This window comes from Lolium rigidum, chromosome 6 (genome assembly GCF_022539505.1).
Source record: "Lolium rigidum isolate FL_2022 chromosome 6, APGP_CSIRO_Lrig_0.1, whole genome shotgun sequence".
Lineage (NCBI taxonomy): Eukaryota > Viridiplantae > Streptophyta > Magnoliopsida > Poales > Poaceae > Lolium > Lolium rigidum.
The window spans coordinates 27845223-27867238 of NC_061513.1; the positions used below are offsets into that span (position 1 = coordinate 27845223).

General features: G+C 42.4%; 1 protein-coding gene across 1 annotated transcript; it reads right to left on the reverse strand.

Annotated features, from left to right (window-relative positions):
• Positions 1-826: 826 nt before the first annotated feature.
• LOC124661966 (glucan endo-1,3-beta-glucosidase GI-like) lies at positions 827-2194 on the reverse strand. The gene has a single exon (XM_047199856.1). The coding sequence runs from the start codon at positions 1946-1948 to the stop codon at positions 1022-1024; it is 927 nt and encodes a 308-aa protein (XP_047055812.1). The 5' UTR covers positions 1949-2194; the 3' UTR covers positions 827-1021.
• Between the last annotated feature and the right edge of the window lie 19822 nt (positions 2195-22016).

The following is a 22016-nucleotide window of genomic DNA, read 5'->3' on the forward strand; positions in this document are numbered from 1 at the left end:
GAGCAGTGATGGGGACCTTTCATCGCATGGACCTCTGGCTGAGTAAATAAATCATTGTTGCAAGGTTTTGACGATCATTCGGTCAGACAAGCGTGAGGGCAAGAAGGAACACCACCACCGCCGTAGAAGAATCCTAGAGCACGGCAAGCTCCACAAAGACTGTAACCCTAGTTAGGATTAGGCTTGAGGGAGAGCAAACGAGGAAGAAAATGTCGAGTCAAGCAGGACAGGACAACGGAGCTTCGTGAGGGATGACGACTGAGACGGCTGGGCTTGTTGAAACTGAGCGGAGACGACGACAAGGTAGTCGCGGGAGTGCGTGGGCGTGATAGATAGATGGGAGAGGGGTGAGTATGAGGGTCTGATCATGTTCGACCGAGCCACACCAGTTTGGTTTGAGAAAACCAGGTCGTTGTCCGGGCTGACTATTGGGCCCAAGGCCCTTAATCCAATTTTAAACCCCTAAAAATATCTCAAAACAAAGTTCTTAATAAAAAAACTCCTAAAAATATATAAATAAAAAAATTAGATACTGCAAGACTCAAAGAGTTCAAATATGATTCTTAGGAGAATTATATTTAAAGATTCAAGTGAGTTTTAAGTCAAAAAGGGCAGAATTGGTATTTTTAGAAATACATCCCAAAAATCATTCCTAACTATCTTATGATATTTATGACATGATCCTTAGTTTTGAGACTCATGAAAACTCACAATTCATGTACCTGCTGCATGCATTGACCTTCATGCAGCACTGTTCTTTCGTTGACGTTGCGGCAGTCCTTTGTAGCTAGTCTTGCTAGGTATTTATGTACTTAGTACTCCGTACTACTATATATCGGGGTATATAACAGTCAACAGAAAATATGCACGCATTGATCAGAGTACAACCCATGTATATCTGTTTTATCTGCGGAGTAGTAGCATTATCGTGTTACAATTCACACTGCTGCAGTATACGCAGCTTATTTCGATTGACGGCGATGCACAATGCAGTGATGATGGCGCGCATGATGCAGACTAGCTAGAAGCGGATGGTGTATGCGGGCGACTTGTCCGGGTTGAAGAGCCCAAAGTGCTTCTCCACGAGGTCCCCGAGCTTGAAGTTCTCGTTAAACATGGCGAAGATGTAGGTCTCGAGCGTGCCGGGCCTCTTGGGCGTGCCGCCGCCGACGTGGTCGATGAGCCCCTGGTTGTACGCCCTGGCGTTGTCCGCCGTGGCCGCGAAGCCGCTGGCGGACGGCCAGCCGCTCTCCGAGATCACCACCCGCAGCCCCGGCGTGCCGGCCTTGTCCAGCGCGGCGTAGATGGCGTCGACCATGGCGTCGAAGAGGGAGGTGTAGATGAGGCCGTTGTTGTCGTCCCGCACCGTGGTGCCCGGCCGGAACGTGGCGTAGTTGAGCTGGATGTCCCGCGGGTTGTCGCGGTAGGCGAAGTACGGGTACACGTTGGCCAGCAGCGGCGCGCCGGTGCTGGACAGGAGCCGGGCCACGTCCGTCATGTAGGCCTGCGCGAACACGCCGGCGGAGGGCGGGTAGGAGTTGGCCACCACGTCGAACCGCACGGAGGTGGACACCTTGATGCCGCCGAGACCGACCGCGGAGAGCGCGCCGTTGAGGTTCCGGATGGCCGGGACGATGTTCTGCGTGTCGCCGCCCTGGACCTCGTTGCCGGCGACGATGTACTTGATGGTCAGGCCCTGGTAGGCCTGCACGTTGGTCCGGACCCAGGCGGACGCGTTGGAGGCGCTGGCGGCGAGGTAGGCGAGCTGGTCGGTTCCGCCGACGTCGATCATGAGGCTGATGCCGGAGTTGCGCAGGGCGGAGAGCGCCTGCGCGTCGGGGGAGTAGAGGCGCATGCCGGTGATGCCCTTGGACCTGTACATCTGCACCACGTCGCTCCGGGACGGGAGGTTGTTGGCCACCATGCCGTAGCAGACGCCGGCCACCATGGCTGGAGTGGAGGATCGAACGTGCACAAGCTGATCGAAATTTCAGCTGGTTAATGCTTCGTATGCTTTGCTCTCGATCCCTGCTGCGGTGAGTACTGCAATCAGACAGGATTACTTATACTGGGAAGAAATATGCACCCATGTGGAGACTTGCTTGCATTATTAGGCAGCTTCTTCATTCTTCCACAATCCTATTAAACACGTGTCACTTCACCCGGGCCATTTTAGCCTTGATTTTCCATGCTATAGCCGTACAACAGAGATGCTATATCTTGTGCCATATTTCTTTATTTATAAGTTTACACAATATTTGGGCAACCTTTTGGGCATTTCTCAATCCGTGGTGGGATGAGTACCGCAATTAGCTGCTACTCCCTCTGTTCTAAAGTAAGTGTTATAAATTTATCTAGATTTACAATTTTTTACAAGCGGTTTTACAGTACTCCTTACGAAGAGGTACGAGTATGAGTCAAATATAACCCTTCGTGAGGGTATATTAGTCTTTTTGGTCATGCTAATGTGGGTAGTTATGGTTATTAGTGTGGATCTGATTCCCCCTCGATCGAACTGACACCGCCGCATCCTCCATGCTGCACCATGGCTGCTCTTCATGTCACCCTGAGGGCGGTTCTTACCACCTCCATCTCCAGCATGGTGGCACTGCTGAGAAGGTTGAGGAGCACTGACGGATATGAGGTTACCCTTCAAATCACATGTTTCGTACTATCGCCGACTCTACAGTTCGTATCCATGGGAACTTAGTGCTGGCGCTGACTTTGCAGTCCGTATCCATGGGAACTTGGTGTTTTCACTGCATGTGACCAAGTCCATGGCCTGACTATGATGTGCGTTCTTAATGTCATCAGCCAATGCGAACAAGTAGATACAAGTTACATGGTAGGTGACCTACCTCGTCCTCGCCATTTGCATCATGAGATCCTCTCCCTGACCTTTGAGGTTATCCATTGATCTACGCCTACACCATGCCAGCTGCAAAATCGTGTGACATTCGCCGCCTCTCCGGCTCATACATGCCTCGCCATTTCAGTTCGTGAATGGGGATTAGCAAATGACCAATTTACCCTTGAGATCATGGTACTCCATGAATTTTAACGACAATACTCCAGGACATCATTGGTGGAGTACCAAGTACTCAATCTTATCCATCCGAGTTTGGTGAATGGAGGGCTAATATTCTTTTAGGGTACGGTAAACGAGTTCTTTATCTACGTCTAGATACATACTCCCTCCGTTCTGAAATAGTCTATATTCTAGCTTCAAATTTTGTTCTGAAATACTCTACATTCTAACTTTTAGTCAACAACAACACTGAAAACAAAATGGTTTTGCTCTCTTTATTGGTTGTTGTTATTTTTAATGTCGCTTGGATTGGTTGTTAATATATCGAAGTAGTACTAATAAATGCAATACTAGTTTGTCTCATTTTTTCTAGAATGTAGACTAAAACAGAACGGAGGGAGTATGAATTTATACAAATCAGCGACAGTTCATAATCGAGGAAGGGAGTGGTGTTTTGGAACATGGGAGCATATGCTCCCTATATTTTAAAATGCATCTTACACATATTTTAAATTTCAAAAAATTGAAACAAAAAATTCGCACGTACATATTTATGTGCTACGCGCTCACAAAATCGTTTCATAAAAAAATGAACTTATCATGTGACGTGTGTAAAAAAAGACAAAATTCAGTGCTTAAAACAATGCTTTTCACATGATAAGTTTTCTCTTTTTTACATAGGTCACAAAAAATATTATTTTTTCGTGAAACTTGACGCACACACATATATTATGGAGATGTACATGTAGAATTTTTTTTCAAAACTTTTTCACACTTTAAAATATGTTTTATTCGTAGAGGGAGCATGTGCACCCGGGAGCCGAATTGAATTTCCGAGGAAGCATTACTTATACAGGGAGAGATGCACGCATATGACTTGTTTCCGTTATCTTCATTTCCATCATCCTAATAAACACGTGTCGCTTCAGCCGGGTTATTTCAGCCTTGATTTTCCATGGACCAGCAGCTATGACCCCATGATGACAGAGCTGGTATACTATATCTCGTGTCATTTTTGTTTATTTGTAAGTTTGCAGAATATTTGGAGAAATATCTTGGACTTTTCCTCAGCAACTACTCGGATATGTACACTCTTGATTAGCTGCTGGAAACATTCCTGGCCTACGTTTGGCCACCTCTCTGCGACTAGGTAAGCTGATGCACGCTGGATGGGATCAAACTTAAGTAAGATGGGATGGGCAAGCTGGATCTTATTCTTGCACGACTCGGTCTCGGTAGCAGCTTAGCGCTGCGTGCACGCGTTGGCTGGTCGCCTTCAATCGCGTTTAGCTTACTAATACGTGTCACCGATGAAAGGCATGTAAATCAACGTGTGATTATGTCATCGTTGCTGAGAACCGTGACGAAATGTCACCCCGCCGATGCAACATACTACTATGAAGAACTATATATATGTGTCACAAGCCTGGTCAAATCTCCATATACCAAAGACACGCCAGGGTAAATGACTTTTCTTTTAATTGAAACAATCTTTTTAGAGCAGTAGGGATTTTTTTTTGGGAATTCCGAGCAGGAGTATTAGAAATGATAGTTAAACATTTACATAGCACGTACTACCTCCTTATCTCGAGACAAGGCGAATGATTTTTTTCTGAACTCAAACAATGTAAAGTTTAATCAAGATTTTAGAAAAAAAATCAATTCATAAAAATATATTTAATGGTGTACCTAATAAGATTGATTTGACATTCCAAAGGTTGATATATTTTTCAAAAAACTTGTCAAACTTTCGTATGGTTTAACTTTTGACAAAATTTATACGGACCCAAGGGAGTGCAACCCTACGTCATTTGGTTGGTCTAAAGCAGGAGGGCTGTTCCTTACCAGGGTACCTGAGGGGACTGGAAGGTTTTTAATGAGGCGGCCTGCTTGCTAATATATTATGGTTTCACAAAAAAAACTAAAAGAAGAACAATCAATAGATACTTTAGGGAGTCTCGGTGCTCTAGACCTAGTCCTAAGACTAGTTTTTTTTAGACAAAATCAAGATGACTGCCCCAGAAGGCCGGGGATAGCATTAAAATTCTTGCGATTTCCTTGCTTCCATATGCTCAAGAGCGACAATTCCCATCTAAGCAGGCCCAGACCAAGCCCTTTGGGCACATTTCCTCAGGGGTGAGAGAGTCCTCCAAATGAATATTAAATTTGGCCCAACAAGTCTTGCCGAAGGTGCAAGCAAAAAGAACAACAGTTCTATATATCTTATTGAAAGGGCCGATATTTATTTTAATAATATGTTTTTTATTAAATTCCCCAAATATTATACAAATCATAGGATTTTCAAAAATAATACAGCCTTCGCCACTAGTTTGCCGATTACATCATGTCAGCTACTTGGACGCCAAACAAAACCTATTCGCCATCATGTAACCGAGCAGGCCCTGTCGAGCCTGTCGACCCTCGACTCCATCACGTCGTCTGACAAATCAGCCAACAAGACGCCAACATGATCCCAACATGTCTTTTTTCGGAGGTTTCCTGGGCTATTGAGGTGGTGAACGAAAAAATGACGAGCAAACCCCATCCACTGACTTATGGATGGCCATTGCTACCATCTCTACAAGGGTAGAATGGGAATTTGAAAGTGTGTGAAATATTTGTATTTAGTGGGCGGGAAGTTTTACCGCTGGAATGAGATTTCGAATTTGGCTAGGGACCAAGTAATACAAAAATATTAGACCGTACTAGTACCTTTGTTCACTAATTGAATACCAATTGTCACATCAAAACATCACCACGTTGAAAACTTGTATCTAATTACAAAATCCAATCCAGAAATGCGCCTGAAATATTTCAAAATTGCTAGGAGTTTTGGCCTCTCGACTGAGAGTTGATTTCGAATATGGCTATGGTCCAAGTAATATATAATAGTACTAATATAAAAAATTAGATCATGGTAGTAGCTCTGCTCAGAAATTTAAGCCAAGGATCACATCAAGTCATCAGAAATAAAATCAGTTACTCCCATATTCTTCAAACTCTGATTCAAAAACGCGTCTGAAATATTTCGGATTTAGTTGGCGGGAGGTTTTGCCACTCCAGTGAGATTTTGATTTTGGCCGTGGCTACAATCAAAGCGGTCATAATAGTACTAGAAAAATGATGCACCGGCGCAGTGCCTCTGTTCAGGAATTCAAGACCTTTGGAGTGGTCCTTGTGCGATAGATCTAGATCTTTGTGTACCTAGAGGAATTGCTAAACATTGTTGGTTAAATTGGTTAAAATAGGAGTGGGAGTGATGAAAAGTTCCGCGAAATAAACACAGTCACATACGGTTATGACATGTGTCTCTTTCACGTGGGTTACTAAGATCGTTCCCCCGCGAATAAGACAATTATGTGATAATCTAGTTTGGAACATCTAATCCCATATTTTTCCACGAACTCCCGTGCAAGAAATGATGTAGTGGCTCCCGTATCAAATAGTACTTTGCCATGATGAGTAAGAATGCTGAGCGTACCTAAGACTGCTTGATCTGACTCTCCAGCTTGTTCCAAGGTTGTGCAATTTAGCTTTTCATACGGTTTGCCCTTGTTGTTGCGGTTGTTGCGGTTGTTGTAGTTGTTGTTTCCACCTCTGGCTCGTCCTCCTCCTGAGTTCTGTCCACTCCACGATGCCTGGTTCGGACACTCAGGCTTGATGTGTCCATCCTTCCCGCAACCGTAACATATGATCCCGGGCTTCTGACAGTCCTTCTGCACGTGTCCTCTCTGCCCACAGCTGTGACATATGATCTGATTTCTTGGGTTCTGGTACTAACCTCCACGGTTGTATTGATTACTGGTAGGTCGAAACCGTGGTTTGAAACTCCTGTCAGGTGTTGGTTTAGTAACTGGGCATTTCCTTGGGTCGATGCGAGCCCTCTTCCTCCTATCCTCTTGGACCTGCTTGTAGCCATCCTCGAAAGTGATTGCCGAGTCAATCAGTTCATGGAATTATGCAGTCCGTGCCAACCTCAGCTGCATCTTCATGTAAGGATTCATTCCTTTCATGAACCTTCTTCTTTCTATTTTCATCCGAGTTCACCTCCTCAGGTGCATACCTCGACAGTCTGTTGAAATCACGAACATACTGCATGATTGGTGCAGTGTTCTGTTGTAGTTCGTCAAACTCCCTCTTCTTTAACTCCACCACGCTTTATGAAACATGAGCATCCCAGAACTTCTTCTTAAATTCTTCCCATGTGAACACATTTTCTGGAGGATGTACTGCCACGACATTCGCCCACCATGATGCCGCTGGTCTTGAATGCAGATAGGTGGCATACCTAATCTTCTCCTCATCGTTGCATCCAACGGTTCTTAACTTCCTTTCTGTATCCATCAACCTATCTTCTGCATCCATTGGTTCTGGAGCTGATGCAAAAGGTAGTGGTCTTGCATTTTGAAAGTCTGATAGGGTTACACCTCTACCTTCATTGCCCCTATCGTTGATAACATGAGCAAAGAAATCTTACATGTTCTTGTTTTGGCCTTCCTGGTACCTTCTCCTATCTTTTTCAATTGATCTCATGTACTGCTGGAAATCTAGATGCATCATAGGATGTGGTGGTGGTGCATTTTCCATTCTGGCTGCTGCATCTTCTTCTTCCTTTTCCTTCACCTCCCGCTCTCTTCTAGATTCTTCGGTTTCAACTAACGCCATATCCCCCTAGTCCTGTAACAAAGAGCGATTACTCATAATTACATCATGCCAATGTTTTCTGAGCTCAACTCATTGCCCAGTACTAGTCACACAATGAAATCAAGAAGCAAATCCAAAGCACACATTTATTATGTATATACATCGTATATCACATAACATTACACACATATATTACATGTGGCGTATATAACCACTTATTTTGGCTCAAAGCCCAAGCCAACAGATTTTAAATTACGTCCTAGTACAGTACCATATATACTACATTATTTCTCTCTCGAGCAGTACTCCTCCCCATCTTTGTTCGCCTCCGTGTACATGCTTGGAGTCCATCCGGTATAGTGGTTGGTCTTCCAAACACCGTCCGGAACATAAGTCCTTCCAGTTGAAATGTAGTCTGAGTCAGACGAAGTGCCGAGACAGAGATCTGTCATGCCGAAATAGCTGGACAGTGACTCGTATGTATCCCCAGTAGGATACACACCTGCTTCATTTGCCATCCATGAAGGGTTTCTATCGACTTCCCCCTCATCATCTTCTTTTTCTTCTTCTTCACTCCGGAACTTTCACCTACCTCATACTGAGATGTTTTTGATACACCCATCTCCAAATCAAGAGAAATGGAGTTGGTATCTTTCTCTTCCTGCCCGTAGTGTCGCCTCCTTCATCATCGGTATCACAATAGGTTCTTCTTCATCTCCGAAGGGTTCCCCGAAACGCCAACCAGTCGAGTTCTCGATTGGTGATTCCGAGCAAGCTAGGTTTCCCGAAGCATCTCCCCCATATCCTGCATCATATGACATTGACACATGTGGATAATGTGGAACGAAGTTGGGTGTGAGTGATTCTGATTTTGGAACCTGGTCACTCAAATCTATGTAGCTGTTTAGGCTGAAGAAAGGTGTTGTATGTTGAGGTTGTGCCCTAAGATCATGCATTCGAGCCTGGACTTTGTCAGGGTCCGTGAACTCAGCTAGCATGTGTGTGACTTCCTCCACCATCTTCATGTGCAGTAAATACATCATAGTCAGCAAGGACTTGCAACTGTTCATGTGTTGTGATGCTACTTCAGGATGTTTGTGTGCCATGAGTAGATGATTCAGAGAAGGATCATCATCTTCCTCGGCATGAGGCACATGAGAATACTCTGAACACAGGAATTCTACGGATTTGTGTTGTCTAAGTTCGAGAATGGTATTAAAGATGGCCATGTGGTACGCCGTTGTGAGTGTTTTGGCTTCTCCATACGGCATAATGCGACTTATATCCAGTTGCTTAGGTAATTGGACTGAAACTCTGCACTTGGCAACTATCTCGCCATCATAATAGATGTACTTGAGAATAGGAATCCTCGTTTTGCAACGAAGTTCCTTCAGCATCCCTCGCAGGAGATCTGTACGACTTCCCTCATAATCGCCAAGCCATCCTTCAACCTTCCTTAAAGTCCTCTTTGGAAAAGTGTACGCCATTTTGGCTGTATACATGAGTAGAATATTAGTAGTGATGATGTTGGGATGATGTAGTGATGATGCATCATAATAGTTATAATAAAGAATTATCGCACTAAAAGATATGATTTTGCTATTCTCAAGTGAATAAACACCATATTTCTAGAGAATTCTTCACTATTCCTACTTTACTCCTACAAGTTTCTCCCTTTACTAGGTTTTTCCAACCTAAGGTCGCAACATTTGCTCTGATACCAGCTGCGATGACCCAGCATGCATACCACTTCATGTTGTAGTATACAAGTCGTTCATATGATCTTCATGAAGGGACTTCTTCACAAATATCACATCCCTCAGATTGGTACAACAGAAATATTGCAGGTCATAACACTCGAGATTATATTACAATCATGGTCTTAACAAGTTGGTATTCTCACAGGTCCGATGAGAACACCCTAAGATACTACTGAAGTACTATTACAACTCAACATAAAGAATAAACTGAGCATAACAACTTATTTAGGTAAGCTACTATGCTGCTCGGCTCTAAGATAACTAAGGTAAGATACTACTCCTCCGCCTCATTGTTGTCAGCTCCGTAGACTATCCCATAGTCCACGCCTTCCACTCCTCCGGACAGACCAGATTCCTCGTAGACCAGCTCGTAATCTCCATCTGGTGCTCCGTTGGTGGCCTCCACTTCATTGTCACAGTCTAGCAAGGGTGTCAAATTAAAGAAAGTGAGTATAGAGGTACTCAGCAAGTTCAAAATAGAAAAGGAGTTTGATGCACTAGCTACGACCATTGATCAGAAAATCTCAGGTCAATGCATGTTTCGAAAACATTTCTTCAAAAGGTTGATTTTATTCTGAAAACTATGCCCGCTAGTCTTCACAGGTTGAACAGAACTTCACGGAGTTCCTTTCCTGCCACGTTCGTAGTTCCCTTCCTGTAGTTGACAGCCACAATTTGATACACTCTGTAGAGGTGCGTTACTTTTCCCATAAGAGAACTTATCCTTGATACCAACCGAGACGCGTTTCTTGTCCACACTTCCTTGGTGTGGGGCCAGGTGTAAGATCCAAGCCAATCACTGCCTTCTCCGCGACCCTGCATACCCACCCTTTTGTCCATCCGTACATCCCCGGTAGACATCTCCCGATCATACGACTTTACCCCTGATGTACTATGGATAATCCCTCATAGACAGTATAGCCTCTCATCCACACGGATGGGGATTTTAAAGGATTTTCCAACCTACTGCGGTGTTATCCCCAACACCCAGCCAGGATCTATCAAGTCCGTTGATATGCAAGAGGGAAAAGATACATCTGACTTCCCCAGAGCCATTATAGATCTCATGGTCAACGCGAATTGTACGACGCTAGAATCACTAGATGACATTGGTGATTAGTCCTAGATTAATAGAACCCTTTCAATGGAACCTCCACCATATCAACACATACCATGGTTCCATTGCCCACCACATAGTCATATTCATAATTGGAAAATTAACATTTGATTTTCAATGCAGGAATGATAAGTATAGTACTTTTGCGGTAAATTGATATAAAATAATCAAGATGACATGAGCAAGGATGAACTTGCCTGGTGACTGCGAGATAATGCAGTTCGATGTGTTGGATGGAACCTGGACCTCGGGTTCTGTAAACAAGCATCATTGTCCGGTAAGGACAATGTTATATAATCCAAATGATGCATGCATGGGTGTATTATTTCATGTTGAATCCCTTACCCCGGATTTAAGATTTAGGGTTGAGTTAAGTATTTGTGCCTTTGGCAGTAATTTATAAATTCCTTAAATCCTTTTAACATTGCTTTATTTTCTAAAAATAAAAGGATTTAAGAGTAATATAATTTTTCTTTTGGAAAATATTTATTTCAAATAAAGAATTTTAAATAATAGAGTTTTCCTCATTTTTGGAAAGAAAAGGAATTTTGGAATATTGAGATATTTCCTTTTTGGAAAATCTTAAATATTTAAAAGAAAATACTTGGAACAATAGAATTCCTTTTGAAATCATTTGAATAACAAATATTTTAATCCATTGGGAATTTCCTTGATTTTAAATCCAAGGAAAATTGCAAATTTAAAATTTCAAGTTCATTATTAAATTCAAAAATTTCAAGATTTGAATTTTTGATGTAAATTCTATTTCTTATTTTATTATTGTTAGGAATAATTTCTTATTCATCAATCCTATTTTTCTTGGATTTTTAGAGGTACTTAACAATATTTTAAATTTGGTAGAATTCACAGATTATTTAAAAATGGAAAAGACATAAATACCCCCCCTCTCTGGCCAAACTGGGCCAGACCACTAAGACGGCCCGTTTGGCTAGCCCACCTGGGCCTGCCCAAAACCATTCGGAGGGCGCCGAACTCATCTTCCCACCCCTCACTCACTCACTCGTCTCTCTCGCGCAACCCTAACCCTAGCTGTGGCGATTCCCGTGGCTATTGTGTCGCCGCCATGGTCGCCCCGTGCTCCGGCCGTTCTAGGGCATACCATTGGTCGCTATCGACGTAGCGCGCGATGGCGCATCTTCTCATCTGCGTCGATCTAACTCCTTCATTGACCGCTCGTGCGCGTGCTCGACACCCTGATGACCCACAAGTATAGGGGATCGCAACAGTCTTCGAGAGAAGTAAAACCCAATTTATTGATTCGACACAAGGGGAGCCAAAGAATATTTGTAAGCCTTAACAACGGAGTTGTCAATTCAGCTGCACCTGGAAACATACTTGCTCGCAAGAGTTTATCAGTAGCAATAGTTTTATAGTAGTAGCAGTAGTGAAATATCAGCAGTAGTGTAAAAAAGACAACAATAGTGATTATAGTAAACAACAGGATTAAAATATTGTAGGCACATGGATGGATGAACGGGCGCTGCATGGATGAGAGAACTCATGTAACAATCAAGGTAGGGCATTTGCAGATAGTAATAAAACAGTATCCAAGTACTAAACAACCATAGGCATGTGTTCCATATATAGTCGTGCGTGCTCGCAATGAGAAACTTGCACAACATCTTTTGTCCTACCAGCCGGTGGCAGCCAGGGCCTCTAGGGAATCTACTGGTAATTAAGGTACTCCTTTTAATAGAGCACCGGAGCAAAGGATTAACACTCCGTGAACACATGTGATCCTCATATCACCGCCTTCCCCTCCGGTTGTCCCAATTTCTGTCACTTTGGGGCCTCGGGTTCCGGACAACAATATGTGTATACAACTTGCAGGTAAGATCATAAAGCAATGAATATCATCATGAATTGATAACATGTTCAGATCTGAGATCATGGCACTCGGGCCCTAGTGACAAGCATTAAGCAGAACAAGTTGCAACAATATCATAAAAGTACCAATTACGGATACTAGGTACTATGCCCTAACAATCTTATGCTATTACATGACCAATCTCATCTAATCCCTACCATCCCCTTCAGCCTACAGTGGGGGAATTACTCACACATGGATGGGGGAATGATGACCCACAATTATAGGGGATCGCAACAGTCTTCGAGGGAAGTATTACCCAATTTATTGATTCGACACAAGGGGAGACAAAGAATACTTGAAAGCCTTAACAGCGGAGTTGTCAATTCAGCTCGCACTCGGAAACGGACTTGCTCGCAAGAGTTTATCGAGTAGGTAACAGTTTTATAGTAGTAGCAGTAGTGAAATAACAGCAGCAGAGTAACAAAGACAAGCAGTAGTGATTTTAGTAAACAAGCAGGATTAAAATACCGTAGGCACGGGGACGGATGACGGCGTTGCATGGATGAGAGAAACTCATGTAACAATCATAGCAGGGCATTTGCGGATAATAATAAAACGGTATCCAAGTACTAATCAATCAATAGGCATGTGTTCCAATTATAGTCGTGCGTGCTCGCAATGAGAAACTTGCACAACATCTTTTGTCCTACCAACCTAGTGGCAGCCAGGCCTCAAGGGAAACTATCGGATATTAAGGTACTCCTTTTAATAGAGTACCGAGCAAAGCATTAACACTCCGTGAACACATGTGATCCTCACATCGCTACCATTCCCTCCGGTTGTCCCGATTTCGTCACTTCGGGGCCATTGGTTCCGGACAGACGACATGTGTATACAACTTGCGTGTAAGACCATAAACAATGAATATCATGATGAAACAATAACATGTTCAGATCTGAGATCATGGCACTCGGGCCCTAGTGACAAGCATTAAGCATAACAAGTTGCAACAATATCATAAAAGTACCATCTACGGACACTAGGCACTATGCCCTAACAATATTATGCTATTACATGACCAATCTCATCCAATCCCTACCATCCCCTTCGGCCTACAGCGGGGGAATTACTCACACATGGATGGGGGAAACATGGCTGGTTGATGGAGAGGCGTTGGCGGTGATGGCGGTGATGATCTCCTCCAATTCCCCGTCCCGGCGGAGTGCCGTAACGGAGACTTCGGCTCCCGAGACGGAGTTTCGCGATGTGGCGGCGTTAGGGTTTCGGCGACTTCGACTTCTCCCCGTGCGTTTTTAGGTCGAGGCGAATAAGTAGTCCGAAGGAGGGCGTCGGAGGCCGGCCGAGGGGGCCACACCATAGGGCCGCGCGGCCCCCCTAGGCCGCGCCGCCTTATGGTGTGGGGCCCTCGGGCCTCCACTTGAATTGTCCTTCTGGCTCCGTCGCATTCCGGGAAAATAGGCCCTTTCGTCAAAATCCCGAGGTTTTTCCCGAAAGTTGGATTTCTGCACAAAAACGAGACACTGTAACAGCTCTGCTGAAAACAGCGTTAGTCCGTGTTAGTTGCATCCAAAATACACAAATTAGAGGCAAAACAATAGCAAAAGTGTTCGGGAAAGTAGATACGTTTTGGACGTATCAACTCCCCCCAAGCTTAGCTTATTGCTTGTCCTCAAGCAATTCAGTTAACAACTGAGCAATAAAAGAACTTTCACGAACACATTTGCTCATATGATGTATATATTCTCATGATATGGCTAATACTTGAGCAGTTCATAATAAGATACATGCAAATAAGATCATCTAACAGCTATGTCAATCATGAAGAAGTACCAACAATTAATAATAAGCATCATGAATCATGTATATAAACAGGATTGCAATGTTCATAAGAGAGTATGATAAAGTGGTATCTCGCTTGCCTGTATTTGATCGGCAAAACATAAATGCCCGGGCACCTCTGGAGTTCATAGAAAGACTAGAAGTAGTGATTGTCAAAGATAAAAGCATCAAAGTTATACCACAATCAATCATATTTTGAGACAAGCATATTACACTAAGAATGACAGTTGTGCTCTCAAGAAAGTGCTCAAAGAAAGGATGGAGACACAACATAAAAGTAAAAGATTGACCCTTCGCAGAGGGAAGTAGGGATTAATATGCGCTAGAGCTTTTCATTTGTAAATTAGGAGTAAAATTATTTTGAGAGGTGTTTGTTGTTGTCAACGAATGGTAATGGGTACACCAACTACCTCGCCAACCGGACTTTCAAGAGCGGCTCCCATGAATTATTTGCATTTTTATGTGGCACTCCTTCCAACCTTTCTTACACAAACTATGGCTAACCGAATCATCGGGTGCCTGCCAACAATCACATACCATGAAGGAGTGCCTTTTTAGTTTAGTTTTATTATGATGATGACACTCCCCCAACCTTTGCTTACACAAGCCGTGGCTAACCGAATCCTTCGGGTGCCGTCCAACAATCACAAACCATGGAGGAGTGTCTATTTAAGTTAATTAATTCGGGACTGGGAATCCCATTGCCAGCTCTTTTTGCAAAATTATTGGATAAGCGGATGTGCCACTAGTCCATTTGAGAGTCCGACAAAAGTAAATGACAAGGTTGAAAGCTAAACACCACATACTTCCTCATGAGCTATGAAACATTAACACAAATTAAGAAGCATTTTGAAGATTTTAAAGGTAGCGCATGAGAATTTACTTGGAATGGTTTGAAATGCCATGCATAGGTATTTATGGTGGACACTCTGGAATAACTTAGTTTTCATGTGTTTGGAGGCACGAGCAGCGTTCCCGCTCAGTACAAGTGAAGGCTAGCAAAAGACTAGGGAGCGACAAATCAAGAGAGCAAGAATCGTCATAATCATGCTTGCGGCAAAATAAATTAACCGAGGCATAAAAGTGATACAAGAACTCGAAGCAATGTAAATCATTGAGGCTTAATTGACTCTTGTTCAGTCATATGCATGCGTGAGCATGTGCCAAGTCGATATAAATGAATTATTCAGAGGAGGATACCACAATATCATACCTATCTATGAATAAAACAATGCAAGCAAACATCCATGACATGCTACTCATATTAATAAATTGGAGCTAATCATGAGAGATCATGAACTACTAGACTTTCTTAAATAACATATACCTCACATGAACCAACTAAGCATGCTCACATGGATGAGTATATGTACAAAAATGAAAACAAATAGAGTTCATACCAGCCTCTCACCACAATCAGATTGTCGTAGATCGTCATTATTGCCTTTTCACTTGTGTAGCTTGGCTAATATGAAATGAAAACCACGCTCCAGCCACCGAAGACCATTGAACTCATGATGAACTTTACAAACCAAAGAAGAACAGCAAATATTTTTGGTGTTTTCGAATTTGAGAACAAGAACAAAAGGAAACAAGCAAACAAAGCAAAATCTTTTTGGGTTTTCTTATAGCAAACTAGCAATAGCAAATAAAGCGAAACAAATGCAAGAAACCAAGATAAACAAATGATGAAGAGAAACAACAGAAATATTTTTGGTCTTTTTGTGTTTTGGGAAAGAAACAAAGTGAAAGCAAGAAATAGCAAACTAAAAGAAACACAGAAAAGCGAGATGGCAGAAATCTGCCAAAACTTGACAGCAGTACAGAAATCGATTTTTACAAAAATCTTACGTTGCTCAGTTCAAAAAGTGTTCAACTAATGAAAGTTAGATAACAACCTGGGGAACATGCACAAAAATTGGCTTCGCAAAATAACGTTCTGGCTGTGCGCACGAATTTTTACGGTAACAGTCCAGAATCTGTTTTCAGGCAGCACTTCCCCAAATATCATCTTCCTCTCATTAGAAAACCACTCAAAGAGACTAAACAAGTATGTACAAGTATCCAGAAACCATAATATGCAAAGAATGAGTGATGCCGGTATACCTCCCCCAAGCTTAGGCTTTTGGCCTAAGTGGAGTTCAATCCCATCGAGACCATGAGGTAGTATCTCCGTGGTACGACGAAGATGGATCATATTCCGGGTATGTGCTAGAAGAAGCGCCCGGATACGTGACGGTGTAGTCGTAGGAGGGCTCGGCGTCCTCGGAGTCATGCTGCTGGTGGAAATCTTGTGTCTTCATATGTTCATCCACCTCCTCCTTAGTGCGCGACCATGGTTGCCTGTCAATATCGAACAAACCTGGCTGGGGAAGAGGGATTTCTTTCTCATCCCCGTCAGAAAACAACATTCTATAGACCATATTATCTAAAGTGGACTCGGTGGTAACAAAATGATGGCTTTTCATAGCAATGATATCAAGCCTCCTAGGGGTTAATGGCACATCATTAGGATCAATAGGAAGCTCTAAATGTGTTAAAATACGCAGTGCAATAGTTCCTCCAAAAATAGGTCCCCTGGTAGACAGGCGGCGAGCAATAAGAGACCCAAGATGATAAGACGTCCGTCCAGTAAGTGCAATATTCAAGAAAGCAAGATGGTAACTAGAAATATTGCTAGTATTCTCCCTACCAAGTATGCTAGTAGCAATGTAATATGCAAAATATTTAATGGCGGGGAGCGACAGTCATCATTGGTGATCCCTCGATAGAGCTCCAACAAGTCCCAAGGGTTGTCATCAATTCTCCTCGCTGTACCTACAGGGGCAATATCCAATGCACGACAAAATTCTTCCAATTCCATAGTAACAGGAGTACCATAGATCTTGAATGCAACTGTCGGATTATATTGCGTGTTTTGGAACTTGAAGCTCTCGACGAAAATTTTGGTGAGCATGTAGTATTGCTCCCTTTCATCTCCAACGTAGGTGGCTAACCCCGCCCTGCCGACAAGGGTGAAGAAATCATCCAATATCCCTGCATTTGTCAGAAAATCATAACATGGGAAGGATGAAGCATTAGGAGCCCCATTGTCCTCTTCGGGCGCGAAGCTAGGCGCGATGATGTCCTCATTGTACGATCGCCTAATTTGGGTGGCGGTCCTAGAAGGCCTCCCGGTGCTGGTTGTTCCTTTCTTGAACAATTCTCCAAATTTGAACTTCTTCATTTTCTGAAATTTTCAACAATCAATATAAAACTTGATTTGGTGACATATAATTGAGGGAAACTACCATAGGAACTTGCTAGAGTACTAATCATGCATCAAAACTAGTTTCTACCACTTAGAACAAGCATGCAAGCTCACTAAACATGTTACCTACAGCAGCAAAATATTCAAGATATACTCAACCAAACAAAATTCTATTTGGATAATCGAAGGAGTCACATACCGGAGAGCAAATGTGCCAAATTTCAAACAGAAATCTGGGCTGAGCAAAGAGATCGAAAAATCCTGAGCTCTTGAGCAAAAACGCGAGTGAGAGAAAGTTGGTTCGAGTTTTTTCGGGAGAGAGAAGATGCTGGAAGAAAGAGATGAAGTAGTGTGGCAAGGAGGGGCCCACACCACAGGGTGGCGTGCCCCCTCCTTGGCCACGCCGGCCTGTGGTGTGGCACCCTGTGGTGCCCCACAGGTCATCCTCCGGTTCTCCCGAGTGCCTCGTCGAAAAATAGGACCAACGGTGTAATTTTCGCGAATTTTTGAAAACTTTGAAAAATGCACATTTCTGGGTATTAAGTTTATTATTACTGGCCAGGAATTTTTTTGAAATCTCAAATCAACTAAGAAACTTTGCAAATTAAAAATGCTACAGCAACTAAAGCAAGTGGAGGAAGAAAGAAATGTTGTGTACCTCCTCTATGCATATAAGATGTATTTGTTAACAAGGTTGATCAAGTCTTGCCACCAAATAAATTTTACATAGCATATGAAGAAATAAACCTCAAATCAATCATGTTACCTTGAATTGTATTGATATGGATCCAATCACAAGAGTTTGATATTCTTCTTTAGGCTCATATATAGGACAATCGATAGTTCCAACTTTGATAGTTCTCACATTAGAAATAGTATTAACTCCGCACGCTTTTTCAATCCTCTTGGGGAAATAGACGGTGTGTTCCTTATCATCAACATTGAAAGTAACCTTTCCTTTATTGCAATCAATAACAGCCCCTGCGGTGTTAAGAAAAGGTCTCCCAAGAATAATAGACATATTATCATCTTGAGGCATTTCCAACACAACAAAATCAGTTAATATCAAGCAGTTATTAGTAACTTGAACAGGAACATCCTCACATATACCAACAGGAATAGCAAGTAGATTTATCAGCCATTTGCAAAGATATATCGAGTAGGTATCAACTTATCTAAGTAAAGTCTCTTATAAAGAGAAAAAGGCATAACACTAACACCGGCGCCCAAGTCACATAGAGCAGTTTTAACATAATTATTCTTAATAGAACAAGGAATAGTAGGTATACCGGGTCGCCCAACTTCTTTGGAACTTTGCCATTGAGAGAGTAATTAGCAAGCATAGTGGAAATTTCCTCATTGGGGATTTTCCTTTTGTTAGTAACAATATCTTTCATATACTTTGAATAAGGAGGCAATTTAATAGCATCGATCAAAGGGATTTGCAAGAATAAATGTTTCATCCAATCACGAAATTTATTATAGTGTTCTTCTTCTTTGATTTTAATTTCTTAGCAGGAAAAGGCATTTGCTTTTGCACCCAAGGTTCTCTTTCATTACCATGTTTCTCAGCAATAAAATCTTCTTTAGTATACTTTTTATTTTTAGCATGCTTTTCAGGTTCTTTTTCAACCTCTTCTTTATCGGGAGTATCATTCTCATCATTATCGTTATCATGTTCATTACCACTTTCGGTTTCAAGCATCGAAATAGAAATACTATTAGGATCATTAGCAGGTTCGAGAGGATTCTACAACATTCTTATGTTTCTTTTTCTTTTTCTTAGATGGAGCACTAGTTTCAATTCGTTGAGAATCTTGTTCAACTCTTTTGGGATGCCCTTCAGGATATAGAGGATCCTGGGTAGAGACACCACCTCTAGTTGTTACTTTATAAGCATGTTTTTCTTTAGAATTATTTCCTAGCAAGTCATTTTGTACTTTAGTGAGTTGATCAATTTGAGTTTGAACCATATGAAAATGTTTAACAAGCATCTTAACATCATTGGAGGTTCTCTCCACAATATCATGCAATTGACTAATAGCTTGAGAATTTTCCATTAGATGATTCTCTACTCTCATATTAAAATTTTCTTGCTTAACAATATAATTATCAAACTCATCTAAGCATTGCGCAGGAGGTTTTGAATACGGAATATCTTCCCTAGTAAAGCGTTGAAGGGAATTTACCTCAATCATGGATGAAGGGGGAATTATCTCACATATATCTTCTATAGGAGGTAGATTCTTCACATCTTCGGATTTAATACCTTTCTCCTTGAGAGACTTCTTGGCTTCCCTCATATCTTCATCATTCAATTTAATTAAACCCCTCTTCTTCACTATTGGCGTTGGAGTTGGTTCAGGCGTAGTCCAATCATCATAATTCCGGCCTATTTTAGCCAATAATTCTTCGACTTCGTCCGGAGTTCTTTTCCGAAAACACAACCAGCACAACTATCCAGGTATGCCCTAGACTCAATGGTTAGTCCACTATAAAATATATCAAGTAAATCATGCTTTTCTAAATCATGGTCGGGCGAGCTCTAATAAGAGAGCAAAATCTCGCCCAAGCCTCGGGCAATTTCTCTTCATCTCCTTGATCAAAATTATAAACTCTCTCGCAAAGCGACATGTTGAGCACTAGCAGGAAAGTATTTCCGAAAGAAAACAACAAGCAATTCTTTTGGACTTTTAATAGAACTAGGTGGCAAACTATTATACCAGGTTTTAGCGTCATCCTTTAATGAGAACGGAAAGATTTTAGCAACAAAGTAAGTACGCTTCTTAACATCATCAGAAAACAAGCTACTCGAAGTAGATAACTCAGTCATGTGTTCAACAACACTTTCTTTTTCAGTACCACAAAAGGGTGTTTTCTCAACAATAGCTATATGAGATAGATCAAGAGAAAAATCATAATCTTTATCCCTAATGTTTATAGGAGATGTGGCAAATTTAGGATCGGAGACAGCTTTATATCTAACGAGTATGTTACGCAAGCAACTTTTTAATTTTTCTTGCATCAGTAGTAGCATGGCATTTTTCAATAAAATCATCATCAAGTTCCACATAATCTTCATCAAGATCATCACTAGAGTATTCAAGTTCAGGTGAATTAATAGGTGTAGTAGCATCAGGAGTTTCAGTATTTTCAATTTGTCTAGATCTAGCAATTGAAGCATCTAGAAAAGTTCCCAATGAACCACTATCATCAAGCACAGCAGAAATATTATCAGTATTATGAGAGTTTTCAGATTCAGCAGAAGTACCAGCATTTGAAGCATGTGGCGGTGAAACAAGTTTATCAATCACAGATGGTGAATCAAGAGCAGCGGAGGTACTCAGAGTTGTACCTTTTCTTGTAGTGGATGGTAATATGGCGACCTTAGTATCGCGAGTTTTACCCATGATGGAGAATTTGCAGCGAACAATATCAATCCAAGTGAACTTCCAAATAAAGCTATGCTCCCCGGCAACGGCGCCGTGAAAATAGTCTTGATGACCCACAAGTATAGGGGATCGCAACGGTCTTCGAGGGAAGTATTACCCAATTTATTGATTCGACACAAGGGGAGACAAAGAATACTTGAAAGCCTTAACAGCGGAGTTGTCAATTCAGCTGCACCTGGAAACGGACTTGCTCGCAAGAGTTTATCGAGTAGTAACAGTTTTATAGTAGTAGCGAGTAGTGAAATAACAGCAGCAGAGTAACAAAGACAGCAGTAGTGATTTTAGTAAACAGCAGGATTAAAATACTCGTAGGCACGGGGACGGATGACGGGCGTTGCATGGATGAGAGAAACTCATGTAACAATCATAGCAGGGCATTTGCGGATAATAATAAAACGGTATCCAAGTACTAATCAATCAATAGGCATGTGTTCCAATTATAGTCGTGCGTGCTCGCAATGAGAAACTTGCACAACATCTTTTGTCCTACCAGCCGGTGGCAGCCGGGCCTCAAGGGAAACTATTGGATATTAAGGTACTCCTTTTAATAGAGTACCGGAGCAAAGCATTAACACTCCATGAACACATGTGATCCTCACATCGCTACCATTCCCTCCGGTTGTCCCGATTTCGTCACTTCGGGGCCATTGGTTCCGGACAACGACATGTGTATACAACTTGCAGGTAAGACCATAAACAATGAATATCATGATGAAACAATAACATGTTCGGATCTGAGATCATGGCACTCGGGCCCTAGTGACAAGCATTAAGCATAACAAGTTGCAACAATATCATAAAAGTACCATCTACGGACACTAGGCACTATGCCCTAACAATCTTATGCTATTACATGACCAATCTCATCCAATCCCTACCATCCCCTTCGGCCTACAAGCGGGGGAATTACTCACACATGGATGGGGGAAACATGGCTGGTTGATGGAGAGGCGTTGGCGGTGATGGCGGTGATGATCTCCTCCAATTCCCCGTCCCGGCGGAGTGCCGGAACGGAGACTTCGGCTCCCGAGACGGAGTTTCGCGATGTGGCGGCGTTCCGGAGGGTTTTGGCGA